The sequence below is a fragment of the Pimephales promelas genome, chromosome 20 (assembly GCF_988280905.1).
Source record: "Pimephales promelas chromosome 20, fPimPro1.hap1.1, whole genome shotgun sequence".
Classification (NCBI taxonomy): domain Eukaryota; kingdom Metazoa; phylum Chordata; class Actinopteri; order Cypriniformes; family Leuciscidae; genus Pimephales; species Pimephales promelas.
The window spans coordinates 25,036,825-25,053,000 of record NC_142788.1 but is presented as its reverse complement, the minus strand read 5'-3'; the positions used below and the strand labels follow the sequence as shown (position 1 = coordinate 25,053,000).

Genomic DNA, 16,176 nt, shown 5'->3' with positions numbered 1-16,176 from the left:
GGTCTGTAATGATTTGTGTAAAATTAGATGTGTCGATTGCTGGCAGCATCAGTGCAGAACGCAGTGTGGCGACAAGCTTCAAACTGCACTCGTTTCCCAAAAGCCTAATAGGATTGAAAGTCATGCCCGGCACCGCAAGCTAAAAACAGATCAGCCGACTGTTGCACTGTCTGGCACTGTTTAGAAGTGATGCTAAACAATTATTTCATTATAAAAATGAAGGTTTGAGGTCAGTAGGATAAGATATTTCTTTTGAAAGGCATTACAATGTTTATTTAACAAGGACACATATCAAATATGGCAAGTAAAATATTATCTAAAAAAAGTTACTTTTCAAATAAATGCTATATTCATCAACAAAACCTGAATAAAAATGTATCACTGTTTCCACAAAAACTGTTTGCAACAATGTTATTGAGAAGAAATGTTTCTTTAGCAGCAAATCGGTGTATTAAAATGATTTCTGAAGGATCATGATGATGTAATGATGCTGAAAATTCAGCTTTGACATCACAGGGATAAATGACATTTTAAAAATATATTATATAATATCACCAACAGTTATTTTAAATTGTAATAATATTTCCCATATTGCTGTTTTACATTTTTGATCAACTAGAAGAGACTTATTTCTGAAATATATATAAAAAAAATATTGCTGCCCCCAAACTTTTGAACAGTGCTGTATCTCAATATTAAAAAGACAGACACAAGTGTTTGTGTGCATGAGTACAATATCAAAGTGTCTAGTGTTAAGTTTGAGCACATTTTCTCTGAGCTGTGTGTGTGTTGATTATAGGAAAAGAGTTTGTGGATTCCCGCTGAGTCATAAATCCTCTTTTTGCAAGGAATCGCACAATTTATATCCATACGACAAACAGTGGAAGAAATATTGCTAATGTGGGTATTTGTATGGTTGTGACATTGTCATAGCAATTGCACAAATTTGCTCAATAATACTGAATGCGGCACTGAAGCCCACACAATTCTCAGTGCCAAAAGTGCAAGATCTGCCCTAGTTTGCCTTCCCGCCTGCCTTTTTTCATTATGTTCTCTTCTCAGTGTTGATTCTCACTGTAAAATCTTTGAATTCATGTTCATCACAACATGTCCTCCGCAGGGCTTTAAGTCTGAGGTTGCTCTGGTTCATAATACGTGCCTCTTTATTTCTGAATCCCTGTAGACATTTTAGCTTTTTTTCCACTAACTCTGACTGCCTTGAGCACTGTGCCTTAAAAGGGATAGTCCACAATCACATATAAACTACCGTGCAGCTGAGATTTGTTATAGAGAATATTGATTCAGGTGAGTATACTGCATGTACACAGGTAACTTTTAATATATCACTAGGCACAAAAAAAAAGAAGCAAATCGGTCATGTACAACTTAAAAGAAATGTGTTTTGAAGTCCAAGCTTCGTGTGAGAAACAAACCAAAATGTATGATGTTATTTACAATTTCCCCCAGTAAGCTGTTAACCACTGTGAGTTGATCATTGAATCAGTCACAGTTTAACTTGAGAATCAAATCAGTCTTGAACGAATCATTCAGGGCTGAATTTCCCAAAAGCATCCCAAACCCAAGTATATCTTAGAGACTATCGGAGCCAATAGTTTCTATTAGGCTTACGATGCTTTTGGAAAACACAGTTTTGTGAACCATACACTCTAAATAATGTTGGGTTGTTTCAACCCAAATTTGGGTAAAATGTGGACAAACCCATGTGTTGGGTTAAAAATGCAATTAAAAAAATGTACGGTTGAAAGTTTAAGTTCAAATTTGAATTGAACATTTCGGTTTGTCCATATTTTATCCAAATTTGGGTTCAAACAACCCAGCATCGTTTAATGTATCAACTAATGCATTGAAAAGATCCAACTCAAAACTGTTCATGAATCAGATATTTGCGTGTTTAATAAACTCTTATGAAAGTGCATCAATTTGTTTAGTGAATAATGACAAACATTTTGGTCTGTTCCACACACAGACTTGTGTATGAAACATATGAGCAAAACTTCTGTGATGCTTTTGTGTCATTTTAGTTGAGTTTAAAAGCCTTCTTTTGTGTTGTGAAGAAGAAAAACGTCATACAGGTTTGGATTTGGAATGACATGAAGGTGAGTAAATGACAGATATCTTGATTTGGGATGAATTATCCCTTTACATTTGACATCCTTTTACCACCCTCAGCATTCTCTTTAACTCTGTGCCTGTGCCTTTTGATTTGGCTCATCCCTCATGCTGTCTTTCTCCGTTTCTATTTCACTCTCTCAATATACATTTCGCTTGCACCCTCATTTTCTTTGTGGCACCCGCCTTCCTTCCCTTCTGCTTTTTCCCTTTTCCATTTTCTTCCTTCCCTTGCAATTTCACCTCACCATTCTGGTGTCCCCTTTTATATTTTCGTATCTCTCTCTTTCCCTTATCTCCCAGTTTCCAATCTCTCTGCACACATTCACACATCCAATTCATTCCCTCTCTATGATTGATTTCGATTGGATGGCGTGATCTAAGGGCGACTGCAGATCACATCGTTTTTATCCTCTTCTTCTTCAGTCACCGAATCCCCCCCCCCTCTCCCCTCAGTTCAGTTGCTTGAGCCGTAAACTGCCTCAGTCAGCACATAATCTTTAGAGATAGAGGGAAAAGGGGGAGAGAGATCAAGGAAGAGAGATAGCAATTGTGACTAGAGGAGGTGGAGAACTAACAGATAAATCCCTTGTTTCCCTGCAGATGTGACCACACAGATTGGCTTTATTTATCCTGTGAGACAGGAATGTGTCCAATATCAGAAGAAAGAAAGAAATGTAGAAAATCTTTTCCATTGTGAAAATTTTCTCATGATAATTGTAGTTTTAGTCCAAATGAAGGGCTTTTAAATGTACAGACTGTCTTTCCACTGGCAGCAACACACATAACATAACATAACATAACATAACATAAAACATAACAGCATAAAACATAACATAAAACATAGCAGCCTAAAACATAACAAAACATAACATAAACATAACATAAAACATAACATAACATTAACATAACATAAACATAACATAAAACATAGCATAGCATAAAACATAACATAAAACATAACAGCATAAAACACAAAACATAACATAGCATAAACATAACATAAAACATAACATAACACATAGCAGCCTAAAACATAACAAAACATAACATAAACATAACATAAAACATAACATAACATTACCATAACATAACATAACATAACATAACATAACATAACATAACATAAAAATAACATAACACATAACATAGCATAAAACATAACATAAAACATAACAGCATAAAACATAAAACATAACATAACATAGCATAAAACATAACATAAAACATAACAGCATAAAACATAACATAACATAGCATAAACATAACATAAAACATAGCAGCCTAAAACATAACAAAACATAACATAAACATAACATAAAACATAACATTAACATAACATAAACATAACATAACACATAACATAGCATAAAACATAACATAAAACATAACAGCATAAAACATAAAACATAACATAGCATAAACATAACATAACACATAACATAGCATAAAACATAACATAAAACATAACAGCATAAAACATAAAACATAACATAGCATAAACATAACATAAAACATAACATAACACATAACATACAACATAACATAACACATAACATAGTATAAAACATAATATAAAACATGACATAAAACATAACATAACACAACATACAACACAACATAAAACATGACACATAACATAACATAACATAAAACAAAACATAACAGAACACATAAACCATAACATAAAACATAACATAAAATAACATAACATAAAACATAACATAACATACAGTCATCAAATTAATGTCAATGCAAACCATAATAATAGTGCTAAATAGGCTCTACTTATTAGTTTATTTATGCAGAAATAATTTCTTATTTTGGGGTGAAATGCGATGTGGACACCACATCCACCACTTGTCACAAGCTTTGACAAAACTGCACGATACAGAACGCATTTAAATGAGCAACAAAAAACAATATTCACAAGAGACGATGAGAGAGAGAGAGAGAGTGCAACTCACGAGAGAGTAAGTACTGTCCGTGTTTTCACTCATTGCCTGTTTTTTCCCTATTTTTCTTCTTCTCTATTACTCATGTCTATACCCTGCCTTAGTCGTTCTCTTTTGAAAAGAGAGAGCGCTGCTGCAGAAATGATTATTTTCTGAAGTGGAGGTTCGGCAGGGGGATAAGAACTACAGATTGCCGTGGTTACTCAGACAAATAGCCTACAAGTTGTTTATTCTCAGCCTGTTTCTAAAACCTGCTGTAATTACAAAGGCTTGCCCCAGTGTGATGCTCATTACAATTCAGTGCCAAACAGCTCCTCTCCTCTGTTTCCATCTCTCCCTCTGCCTGTCAGTATCCCTTCTTCTTTCTTTCTTTACACCCGAGCTCCTCTGCGTTTGAATATTCTATTCCGTCCACGTTTGCTGTTGATCGTAGCAGTGCTCATAGTTGAACATGCTGCAGAAATTAAGTGGGCTAAAAGAGTTTCCTCCAGTCTAATAGATAAAATATGAAGTTCACTTAATTACCTATGACAAAAATGCTTGTACCATCATAACTTATAAAATCCAAGCTTTTTATTTTAAGCTATCTGTTTGTAATGCCTTTTAAAAACACAAAAGATTATTGAGGTATCTATAAAGTAATCACAATATAATTATTGTTTCATAGCAGTTCATGTAATCTCATAAAAAAAGTGTGTGTCCTGTGTTTCCCCCGTTCTTTGTGTATTTGGTTCAGTCCTGTTCCCATTTTCCCGCTCCTCGTTACTGTTCAGTTCATTCACCTGTGTCTAGTTCATTTGCCAAGCTTTGCTTTGTTTCCCCAATCTGTTCTATGTGTATTTAAACCCTGTGTTCTCCCTCACTCCTGGTTGGTTATCGCTTGTGTATGGTGTGTTAATGTTGAACGTTAAGGGGATTTCCATTAAAAACCATTATATTCATCCTCCTTTGTCTTCACACTATTTCCACAAACCTTAACCCTGGTTTTATATGTGACATTTAAGGACATTATTTGTCATATTTACATACAATAGGCAACATCACATCATAAAGCGATTTTGCCAATAAAATTCCTTTGTGGTCCAACTGGGATATGATTTTGTGTGGGATAAACAGCAAGTCTAATTCAGTGGCTAAGTTGGCTAGATGGTTATAGCACATTTATTAAAAACAATAGACAAGAGAGGCCTCAACTATGATTTAAAACCTTGTGTGTTGTAATGGCACAACATAATAATCTGTGGAAGCAATAAAAAAAATAATTTTCTCTTACACACAGGTAATGTGGAAATGGGACCACTGCTTCTTGGTGATTTTCTGCTCATATTACTCACATGGTGGATATTATAAGCCATCAGGATGAACCTCTTATCAGCTGAAACCTGGAACTTCATGGACTTCAGGTCCTAAAACAGAAACCCAGAAATAAATTTAATGATCTTCAAACAAATTAAGCTAACATATACATCTATAGCATGCAAGTTTATTACTTTGTACCACAAACACAATTTTTAGAAACGTTTATTATATTTAAAAAAAACTATTATTTGAGGCTTATATTTTTTGTTTCTAATGTTTATTTTGTCACAATGCCTTCCTCCATAATTGTCCATTGAAAGTGTATTATCGCGATTTTAGTTTGTTTTAGAAATTTTCTAGGCAAATTTTTTTAGGCAGCTTATTGCCTCGCTAACTTATCAGGCAATGACTTAGTAGGCAGCATTTGCGCACCAAGGTACCTTACGAAACTGATTTCGGACAGACTTGTGAGGCAACGTAACAGTTTAAAGGAGCTGTATGCAAGATTGTGGACAAAACTGGTACTGCAATCACTTTCAAATTAGGGTGTACCCCCCCCCCCCCTTTCCCCCACGACTCGATTTATTTCGGACTTTGTAACAAAGTATTTCGGATTCATATCGAGTTTTTTGGGGTTTCGCAACGTTACAATTTTTTTATCCGATTCTGAAACGTTTGTATCTGCAGCTGTGGTAACTAGAGAAGAGCTGGCAACCCGAATGCCGCAACACTACTGAGTCCGTGATTGGTAGATCGGTGGAGGGTGACGCATCAGAACAAAACACAACTTGACAACATCAACATCAGTCAAGGGCTGCGACTTCACTTTTTAAATGACAATATCCTGGCCGGACAACTGTTGCCAGTGATATAAGTATTTGAAATGAACATGATTTCTTAATATCTAGTGACATATCAGGGAAAATGTATGATTAACTGAAATAAATTTCTTGCATACAACTCCTTTAATGATCTACAGCAAAAGAGAGCGAGCTTTGGTGAAAGCTAAGCACATTTTTAAGTTTGGTTTTCTGTTTTTGAGGCAGGAGTGGGAGTATGGGCAACTCCACCTCAGGATCATCTGCGCACACTCAGGCTACAAATCACGTATTCTGTCTATGGTGGAAATCAACAAAATGGCACGGAGAAAACTTGAATTCGTCCCTTTAAAACGCCCAAATTCTGCAAACCATGAATCAGGTGTGATAAGCCATAACCATAAAGCCAATGTGATAAGTGTAACGGTGTTGACTTAACAGGGTAGAGGCTTTAGAGGAAAAGTATCTGCCATCTCAACATCATTCCATTGAGCGTCTAAGGCAATGACCCATATATGATTCTCAGTGTAACCCAGCTGCAGCGTTCAAAGGGTGGCCCTGCTGAAACAGTCTCTTTGATGACACATGCTGCGAGATCAACTAAGAAGAAGTGCAGAAAGGGGGAATAAAAGACAAAGCATTAACTATTAGAGCTTTTGAAGCCGAAACACTATTTGCTCTCTCTCTCTTTGCCCATTTTTTGGCATTCTGATTCTTTCTTCAAAGACATTCAGCTACCAGTCCATACACTCTCGCTATGAAGTGAGTGACCCACTAGTCAGGTTCCATAAGAATGGAGCTAATGGAGTTGTACGTCTTGTCCTGCTCACATGCCTCAAGGGGGTTGTAGGTCTCCAGAGAGCTGCTTTACGCTGGTGGTTTGAGACGAGGACAGGGCTGTATGAGTGTGTGTCTTTGCATGGCCTTTATGTGCTATGCTGCTCTCTTCTATGTGAATGCATGCGTGTGTAAGTATACACTCACCAGGGTGCTATTATCCAATAGCGTGGTGGTTAGATTTGTGCTGAGATTGTGAATTAAAACATGACCCTCCTGGGTGCAAAACGACACCTCGTTCTCTGTAAAACATGAAAATTAACATTCAATAGCTGAGCTCAAGCCTGGCCTGCACCTAGACTGCATCCTAATGTGAACATACCATTCATTTTTTATCCAGAAAGGATGCACTGAAATGACTAAAAGTGAGAATAATGGCATATTATATATATATATATAGTCAGTATATACAATTTTAATAATAATTAGAAATATACTGATTGAGGAATGATTTCAGAAGGATCATGTGATACTGAAGACTGGAGTAATGATGCTGAAAATTCAGCGTTGCCGTGACAGAATAAACAATAAAAATCGTATTAATCTTATTAAGAATGTTTGAACGGTAGTTTTCATATTTTTTTAAAAAATCCCAGTATTTTTGAGGAACCTATAGCCTCGACCTATAGCCTAAGTAACTTTTTTATAATAAGTCAAACAGCATATCAAAATGGGGTAGGAGTATTGTAAAATCCAAATATTACACACGTCATTATGATTCATATAGAGTTAACTTCTGCAACTCGCATTCCTTTTGTTACTACAAAAATTTGATAGTGTCAATGTGTCTGGACCAATATTAGCCCAACAGACATCTTTATAATACTATTTTCAATGCATTCTGATTTGGGATGCACTCATATTAATTGTGCATGCTATCTAATGAAGAACGAATAGAAATGCAGTCTGATGAATGCCACTTTTATTGAAAAGCAAATCGAACATTTTAACTATTAGCAGAAAAACACATCCAGTCTCCCATTACATTTCAAGACACTAAATCGTTGCACTCAGGAGCTCTAAATGTCCACATAGATCAAATAAATTAACCTAAAACATTCCCTTAAACACTATTTGTGAAATATAATGACGTTTTACCATTTAGCCACGTCGCACATGGGTCGTGAACTCTGAAATCCTCGCTCTCTAGGTTCTCCAGAGTGAGACGAGACAGCCGCAGGAGGTGAGACTCGTCTGAAATACAAGATCAGGCAGTCAGTTAAGAACAACCACAACTACTGAGGACAAATCATTTCTTAAAATGTGTACAGTAAAGTGCCATTGTTTTGTCTCAAGAGGCATGTTTATAAAAAGCTTCTTAAATCTCCTAATCTAAACCCTGTCTGTGAAACCAGGCCATATTGTTTTAGTTTAAAATTAAGTTTATACCATCCAATTGGTTTTATTTGCCGATTATGAATTAAAAAAAAAAAAAAAAACATATTGTTTAATATTCTGTTATGCTGTGATTTAGAAATCATGTTGTATGTCGCTTCTAAAATGAACGCGCCAAGCACCAAAAGTGGGTGAAACTTGGATTTGGCCATTTGGACTCAGCCGACAATATAACTGAAACTCTTCTATAACCCAACATAGCAGATCATTGAACATAACTCTCCCTTTTCTCATCTTCCTCAACAACAAATAAAATAATTACACTTAATTTCAAAATGTATCCCTACATGTCTTCCACAAAGCACGCTGGTAAAATAAAAAAGCTCAATGAATGGAAACAAAGAAAAATCTTGTAGGTACTATAGTGGCAATGCACACGGATTAAACAAAGTTCTGTTATAGAAATGTATGTTATTTTGCACCCAAACAAAACCCAGAGGAACCCTTTTTTTAAGAGTGTATAGAACCTTTTGATAGAACCTTTTAAGGTTCTATATAGAACCTTTTAAGGTTCTATATAGAACCTTTTCTTCTAAGAGTGTATTTTTTGTCTGAATGGATGTCTTATATATGAGCTCGCTCACATAAAACCCTCTATAATCCTCTGTTGTGTTTCCCATCTTTCTTTCTTCCCTTATTATAGCTGATCTCACATCTCTCTTCCTTTAACCTTGGTTCACCACTTCATTGAATTTATATTCATTTACTCCTTCGGTCTCCAACTTACCGGGGGTGAGGAGAAAAATTGAGAGGGTGACCAGAGACATGACCCCCAGGATGACCACCATGGCGATACCAATTCCCTTCCAATTTCGAGGAGGTCCTCCCGAGCTGCCATGGTCCTGCTCAAAAAACAAAATAAAAGTAACAGCATTAACTTTCCTCCCCTCATACACATAGTCTCCCCACCGCTGAGGGAGAATGTATTAGTGCTGCCTCATTTGCACTGCCTCAGAGCAGGGATTTCATGTGAGACGTGTGTATCAGTGCAGCAACCCTCCGGGGGAGAACGAAAGGACTTCTCTCTGACAGAAATCTGTGTCATTTAGAACAATCCTTCATAAAGCCGGCAAGGAAAGAATTCCTCGAGTGAAAAATGAGAAGCTAATTAAGTCTCAGATTTCTGTTGTGTCTTAATTTCCACCGAATGGTGCCTCATTTCACCTTTTTAATGGGGCTTATATGTGATAAAGTGTGTGTGTGTGTCATTTTACGCGATGTTAGCATTTCGGGGTTTGAGATGCGTTCTCGAACGTTTTTCGAAGCTGAATCTACAGCAACAAAGCAATACGGATGAGATGAGCCAGAGAAACAGTATATTAGATGTGTTTTCAGCTCCTAGAATGCCTCTGTGACAGCCAAGGCTGAAGCAAAAAGCTTTAGCGGTGACGGGCAGGCTGGGACGATTACGAGACCATCAGTCATGATCAGGAACAATAAACGGCCACTTCAAGGCTAGTGGAAAATCACTGCTGGTGGCAAACAGGGGAGGACCGCAGTGTAAGTGTTTACTCATTGACTGTCCATAAAACTTAGTCTTCATTATCTCTGTGTCTTATGTTTGAGGTTTCAGAGGGAGAAGTTAAGTCACCTCTTCTCACCTTCCCTCGGGGGTAGAGGTGAATAAGAGATTGTGTTAGTAGAGAGGGGGGAAACTCGTATCTTCACCAGCTGGCATCCTGGCAGTATCTAACCTCAGCTGTCTCGGGACAAAAAGAGCAGCACAAGAGCCGACTGCCTGCTATAACTCACCTAAACACTTTCTGACTGGCTGGAAGTGCTGTATGCACCATCTCAGTAAGCTGATGTGAAGGTTTTTGTTGTTGATGTTGTTGAGTCCTGACAATAAAATTGGATTAAAACTGCGAAATAAATATTTATTTCCCAAGATGATAACTAATAATATTAAATAATATATATTAAAGACATTTAATAATAGTCTGGATTTTTTTTATTATTATTATTTGATGAGTTCATTGAAACTTTAGACAAAATCTGTTATTGTTGAGAATCATATTTGATACATTAGGCTTTTATGTCTCATAACAGTCTAATGTAATATCAAAGTTAGCATTTTAATCAACAGTATATTTTTTTGTTAACCTTTTATCGCATGTCTTGAAGTATCGCAATAATATCGTATCGCGAGATTCTATCGAATCGTGACATGAGAGTATCGTTACACCCCTAGTATTTAGTGTACACAGTGCAGTATGCAGTAAAGAGCATGTTAGTATGTCTGGAAACTATTTCATTTTCAATTCTGAATATTTCCGAACATACACACATGGAAATTAGCATTTATATTTCTGTGGCCTAAATTCACAGCCTTAGAAAATTTAATTAGAGCCTCAGAGTTCTTGGATACTGTTCATTGTTGTTAAACAAAAAGATAACTTCAAAAGCCTCAGAGGTTGCCAGCATGGATTCTAGCCAGCAGCTCATTATTAATAGATCTTGCTGAAGCTTCACACAATTAAAACAGCTGCTGATAGTGTCTGATAAATCTATCTGCACTCAGCAACAGAGAGAAAAAAACAGAATCAAAACACAATTGTCTCTCTTTTCAGATTCTACAGATATATAACACTTGCACTTCAAAAGCTAATTTCCTTACATCAAGCTCATTCAGAATCAGTTCAAGCCCCCTGAACTTCATTATCATGAGACGCAACGTAGGCTATTAACAGATCAGAATAAATGATAATGTCTGCTGCACTGAAATAATCATTTTAGAAATTATTTTTACTTGGTTTCCATAAAAACTTTACAGTTAGTAAGATTTAAAAAAAAAATATATATATATATATATTATTAATCAAGGATGCATTTCTGTAAAAAAAAAATGCTGAAAAAAACATATCACAGTTTCCACAAAAATATTACGCAGCACAACCGTTTTCAACATTGATCATAATAAGAGATGTTTCTTGAGCAACAAATCCGCATATTAGTATGATTTCTGAAGGAAAGCTTTGCCATCACAGGAATTACATTGTCAAATATATTAACAGTTATTTTAAATTGTAATAATATTTCTCAAATTATATATATATATATATATTGTTAAAAGGTCATGCATGCACAAATAGGGCACTATATAGGGCACAATATAGATAACATTTAGTAGTCTATGGGCCAGATTTACTAAACAGCACGAGAGCGCAATTACAAACAAATGCAGATATGAGTGAAAAGTTCTGTGTGTGATCTACTGCCAACGAGCAAATTAAAGAATACAGACACAGATTGATTAACAGAAGTTATTACTCCTCCACCTGTGAGCGACGTCACTTTGTTGAAAAAATGTGGTTCAAACGACAACGTGGTTCGCAAAACAGTCATGACTAGCTGGTTAGTTTCACGAAGGATTCCTCGTATATGGTCGTTAATCAGTGAGTTACATTGGTGTATGGGAAACGCACTTCAGATCAAGAGATTTAACGATTCTGATAGCCATTGTGAAAAGAGAGGTGACAAATAGAGCCATGGAGTAAAAGTGAAAGCAGCTGGCCTGCAAAAACCTTGGCACGGTTGTCAAAGTGACACATTTTCAGCCGGGCAGAGTCCCAAGTAGACAGATTTCTCATTGTATTCCACTCAAGCGCTCAGTTCACAGAGCAGCTCCTCTACAAAGCTGTCAGTCACATATATTGTGCCACTCCTGCAATGCAGAAAGCAAGGCTCAGCGTGGGCGAAAAATCTCATTAACAATGCTCTTGTGCTATAGGAGGAAGAGAAACATGTTTCGAGGTATGATAAATGTACATCACATTTGGAAAGATCTACCTCAGAGCAATCAGAGGAGATCGATACAAAGGGAAGTGAAGGGAAATAATTAATATGAGAGCGGGGAGCTAATGTGAGTGTTCTGAGAGACATACAAAAACCTATGCCGAGCCATGAACTGAGATCCTTTGGGATTACACGTGGGCCAATATGGCTTTGTTAATGGGGGATGCTGATATAGAGACCAAAGCGGCTGGCTACCTACCAATACACAATGCTTCTATAGCATGATGTACACCAAATTGCTTAAATGAAATGCTTATTTTACTTACTATATATACTCAATTTAAAGAAAACACATTTTAGTATCCATTATAATACCTTGAGAAAACTACAGCAATCCCAATCTCAATAGCAGCAGGTCCACTGGAACGTGTCCTCTGGAAGAACCCAGTTTTAATATTGAAATTGATTATAGGGAAAATTGTGTCCTCCTGATTTCAATGAATTTCATACTTTTAAAATCCCTCGAAAAAATCTTGTTTTGTTATAATAAAACACTTGTGATTCATTTGTTGCGTTCAAAAAAGAGATAGGTATTAGATAGGTATCACAAATGGATCTGTTACCTTGCCTTGCCTTGCCTTGCATGCAGTGGCAGGGAAGAGGAGAGGCAAGGATCTAAGTTCAGCCGTTTTTATTAAGAAAATACAATGAAAAGCAGGAATGCAGATGCCAAAAATCCAGAAGAAGAACAGAAGAAGCAGAAAGAAACTGAAAGAAACAAAAATCACAACAAGGTTGAAGATAATCCAAGCAAAACACAAATCCAAACAGAAATGTAATAGTCTTACCAGCGGAATGTAAAGACACAAACTAACTCGAAATATCAGAGAAACACAGAACATCAGGAGCAAAACTGGAAACACAGAGCACTGGATAACAAAAATGAGTGAGTGCATCAACAAAACAGCAATCATTGGACAAGACAATCAACACAGGAAACACTGGGGTAGCCCTCGGGGTGTCATGGAGGAGTGAGGTGCTGCAACATCTAGCAACTGAAGTGCCTCAGGGCTCAGTGCTTGGACCACTTCTCTTGTCTATCTACATGACGAAAGCCATGTTTCTGAATGACAGATACTATCACTGCTATGCTGATGACTCACAACTATACCTCTCATTCCAAACAGATGATCCAATGGTAGCTTCTCGCATGTCAGCCTGTCTGACAAACATTTGTGACTGGATGAAGGACCATCACCTTCAACTTATCCTTGAAAAGACAGAACTGCTTCTGATCTCAGCCAACCCAACACTTTCTCACAACTTCTCCATGCAGCTAGGTTCATCATACATAATTCATTTTAGGACCGCCAGGAACCTCACAGTTGTGATTGACAATCAGCTACACTTCACAGACAGCATTGCTAAAATGGCCCTGACCTGCAGATTTGCCTTCGAAAACATTTGGATGATCAGGCCCTTCCTATTAGAGCGTGCTACACAACTCCTTGTCCAAGCTTTTTCGTTTCTAGAATCTCTTACGTTCTGCAAGTAAATGGCAACATGTGGTGCCATCCCAAAGTCAAAATCACTTTCTTTACTTGGGACTGTTCCCAGCTGGTGGAATGACCTGCCTAACTCAACCCGAGGAGCAGAAACGGCTAAAGATGCAACTTTTTCTTCAACACCTGACCTGTTAATTCTAACACTTCATATTTCTATTTTAATTATATTTATTTTATTAAAAAACAACTTGCTATGTGTACTGTTCTATGCAAACTTGGACTTGTCACAGGAATACACCTAACTGATGTCTGAGTGGCTCAATTTACTGATGGTTGCCATTCTGTAAAACATTTAATGAAGCAACAGCACAATTTTTCACTTGGCTCTCTTGGGAATCTGCACTCATCTGTGGGGACCGAGTAATTTATAAATGAGACTCATGGGAACTTCTGAACTGCAGTGTTTGGCCATGATGAAAAATCACGGTTGTATTTTATTTCACAGTATGTGCACTAATAGCACTTACGTACTTACCTAAGAAACTACTGGGTAATATAAGGTAACTAAATGGGTTACGGTAAGTTCAGGGTTAGAACCTTATTACCCAGTTATTGCAATTACTATAATAATATAGTGTAGCATATCTGGACAGCGTCAGGCGACTCATGCATTCCAACATTTACAAACTGTTCTGGCTTCATAACCCCTGGCTTCGGCCGGTAAATCACAAATAGGGCACCTAATTGCTCTCATTGACACTTGTGGCATACGTGAGAGAAAACAAACAGCCATAAAATCGAACATGTGAGCCTCAAACAGATCATAATCCGTTGTATTTAAGTGTCCTTGTCAATGTGTATCCCCTTTACGGAGAATTTTCAATTTTCAGTTATTCAAACTATATTCCCTATATTTCATCTAGAATCGCTACAATAGTATGTACATGGGGAACAATACAGTAGCGCTACCAAAATCACTTTGAGCCAAAGTGCTGTTAAGCAAACTGCCTTAGACTTTCAAACCCTAGAGGGCAAACAAATGATCTGCAAACCAGTAATATCAGCTATGGTTGGTAAATAGATGCACAAGAAATGAATATTGACAAATTCATTATACCGAACTGAAGCCACACCATGTCTAATTGTGATGACTGATGCTGACTAAATAACTGATTATGAGCCATCAAATGAGCCCCTAAATTGTTATTTTCTTAATGTGCTCGCCATTGTCCAGCTGGTCTGGTCAGACCCAAGGTTGTATAGTGCATTGCATTGTATTGTATTTTTTTGTGTCGTATGTCCTGCCATGAAGACTGCGCCGCAAACCCAATTGCCCCACGGGGACAATAAAGTTATCTACTACTCCTATTGATAAACGATGAGCGTTAAATTGCTAACGGTGTTTAAAAGTAGTACAGACACATTTATGTAGTGTGATGGCCGCACTAGCAGCCACACATGTAAACTTCAACTCACAGTGGTAACTTTCATGTGTTTTGAGCACATTACATATTGTACAAAATAAATAACTGGACAAAATACACATACTTTAGTTTTAAAAACAGTTTTATTAGGGTCTTATCAAGCGAAACGATCGCTCATTTAAAAAAAAACACAAAAAAAACGAAGTTTAAGTTTTTTAAGCTCAAATAGTCACCTTGCTCTGTTCTGTGATGCGTGTTCGTGACTCTCCTGTTCGAACTCGTTTATCAAAATGAATGCATCTTTTTACGTGTCATTTGGTTCATTCAACGAATGGAATGAACGTATTGACTCGGAAAAAGATTCGTTCATTTTGATAAACAAGTTCCAACAGGAGAGTCATGAACACGCATCACAGAACAGAGCAAGGCGACCATTTGAGCTTAAAAAACTTAAACATTCGTTTTTTTTTTTGAATGAGCGATCGTTTCGCTTGATAAGACCCTTATTCATCACCGGGAAACGTTTAAAGCCCTTTGAACAGTTTGCAGTTTGCACTGAAACTGTCTTTTGGACCTTGAACCGTTTGGTACCCAATGAAGTCCATTATATGGAGAAAAATGCTGGAATGTTTTCATCAAAAACCTTAATTTCTTTTCGACTGAAGAAAGAAAGACATGGACATCTTGGGTGGCATGGGGGTGAGTAAATTATCAGCAAAAGTTTTTCTTAAAGTGAACTACTCCTGTAATGGTCAGTGTCTTGTTGTGTTTGCACCAAAGAGCCACATAGTTTACACTGCTCGGGAGAATCAACTAGTTGTCTGTGCACATTTACTGAGATAAAAGGTGTTTTAACAGAAAAATAACACTTTTAACAGCATTCAAGATTAAACTGAAACATTCTGACATAGTGTATACTAACCAACAAATAAGAGCTGTAAATTCATAATGACCTGCTCATGATGTGAGTTCAACACATTGGTGCCAAACATACGGTGAACTCCATATGCTCCGCTTCCGTAACATTATCCAAACTGCGAGCACTATTCCAGGACAGCCTACATACTGTAACCCCCTG

At 37.0% G+C, this 16,176-nt stretch overlaps 1 protein-coding gene across 3 annotated transcripts in view; it reads right to left on the bottom strand.

The window, feature by feature from the left end:
* Nucleotides 1-16,176, bottom strand: part of LOC120462748 (inactive dipeptidyl peptidase 10) — a 43,834-nt gene that overhangs the window by 21,854 nt on the left and 5,804 nt on the right. Inside the window, exons 2-5 of one of the 3 annotated variants that reach the window (XM_039651406.2) lie at nucleotides 9,162-9,279; nucleotides 8,138-8,233; nucleotides 7,187-7,281; nucleotides 5,420-5,491 (exon numbers count right to left, since the gene is read on the bottom strand). In XM_039651406.2, the coding sequence (XP_039507340.2) occupies nucleotides 5,420-5,491; nucleotides 7,187-7,281; nucleotides 8,138-8,233; nucleotides 9,162-9,279 (381 nt within the window). Of the gene's footprint in view, nucleotides 1-5,419; nucleotides 5,492-7,186; nucleotides 7,282-8,137; nucleotides 8,234-9,161; nucleotides 9,280-16,176 lie in introns of those variants that run through there. The other 2 variants (XM_039651407.2, XM_039651410.2) reach the window with 2 other exon arrangements.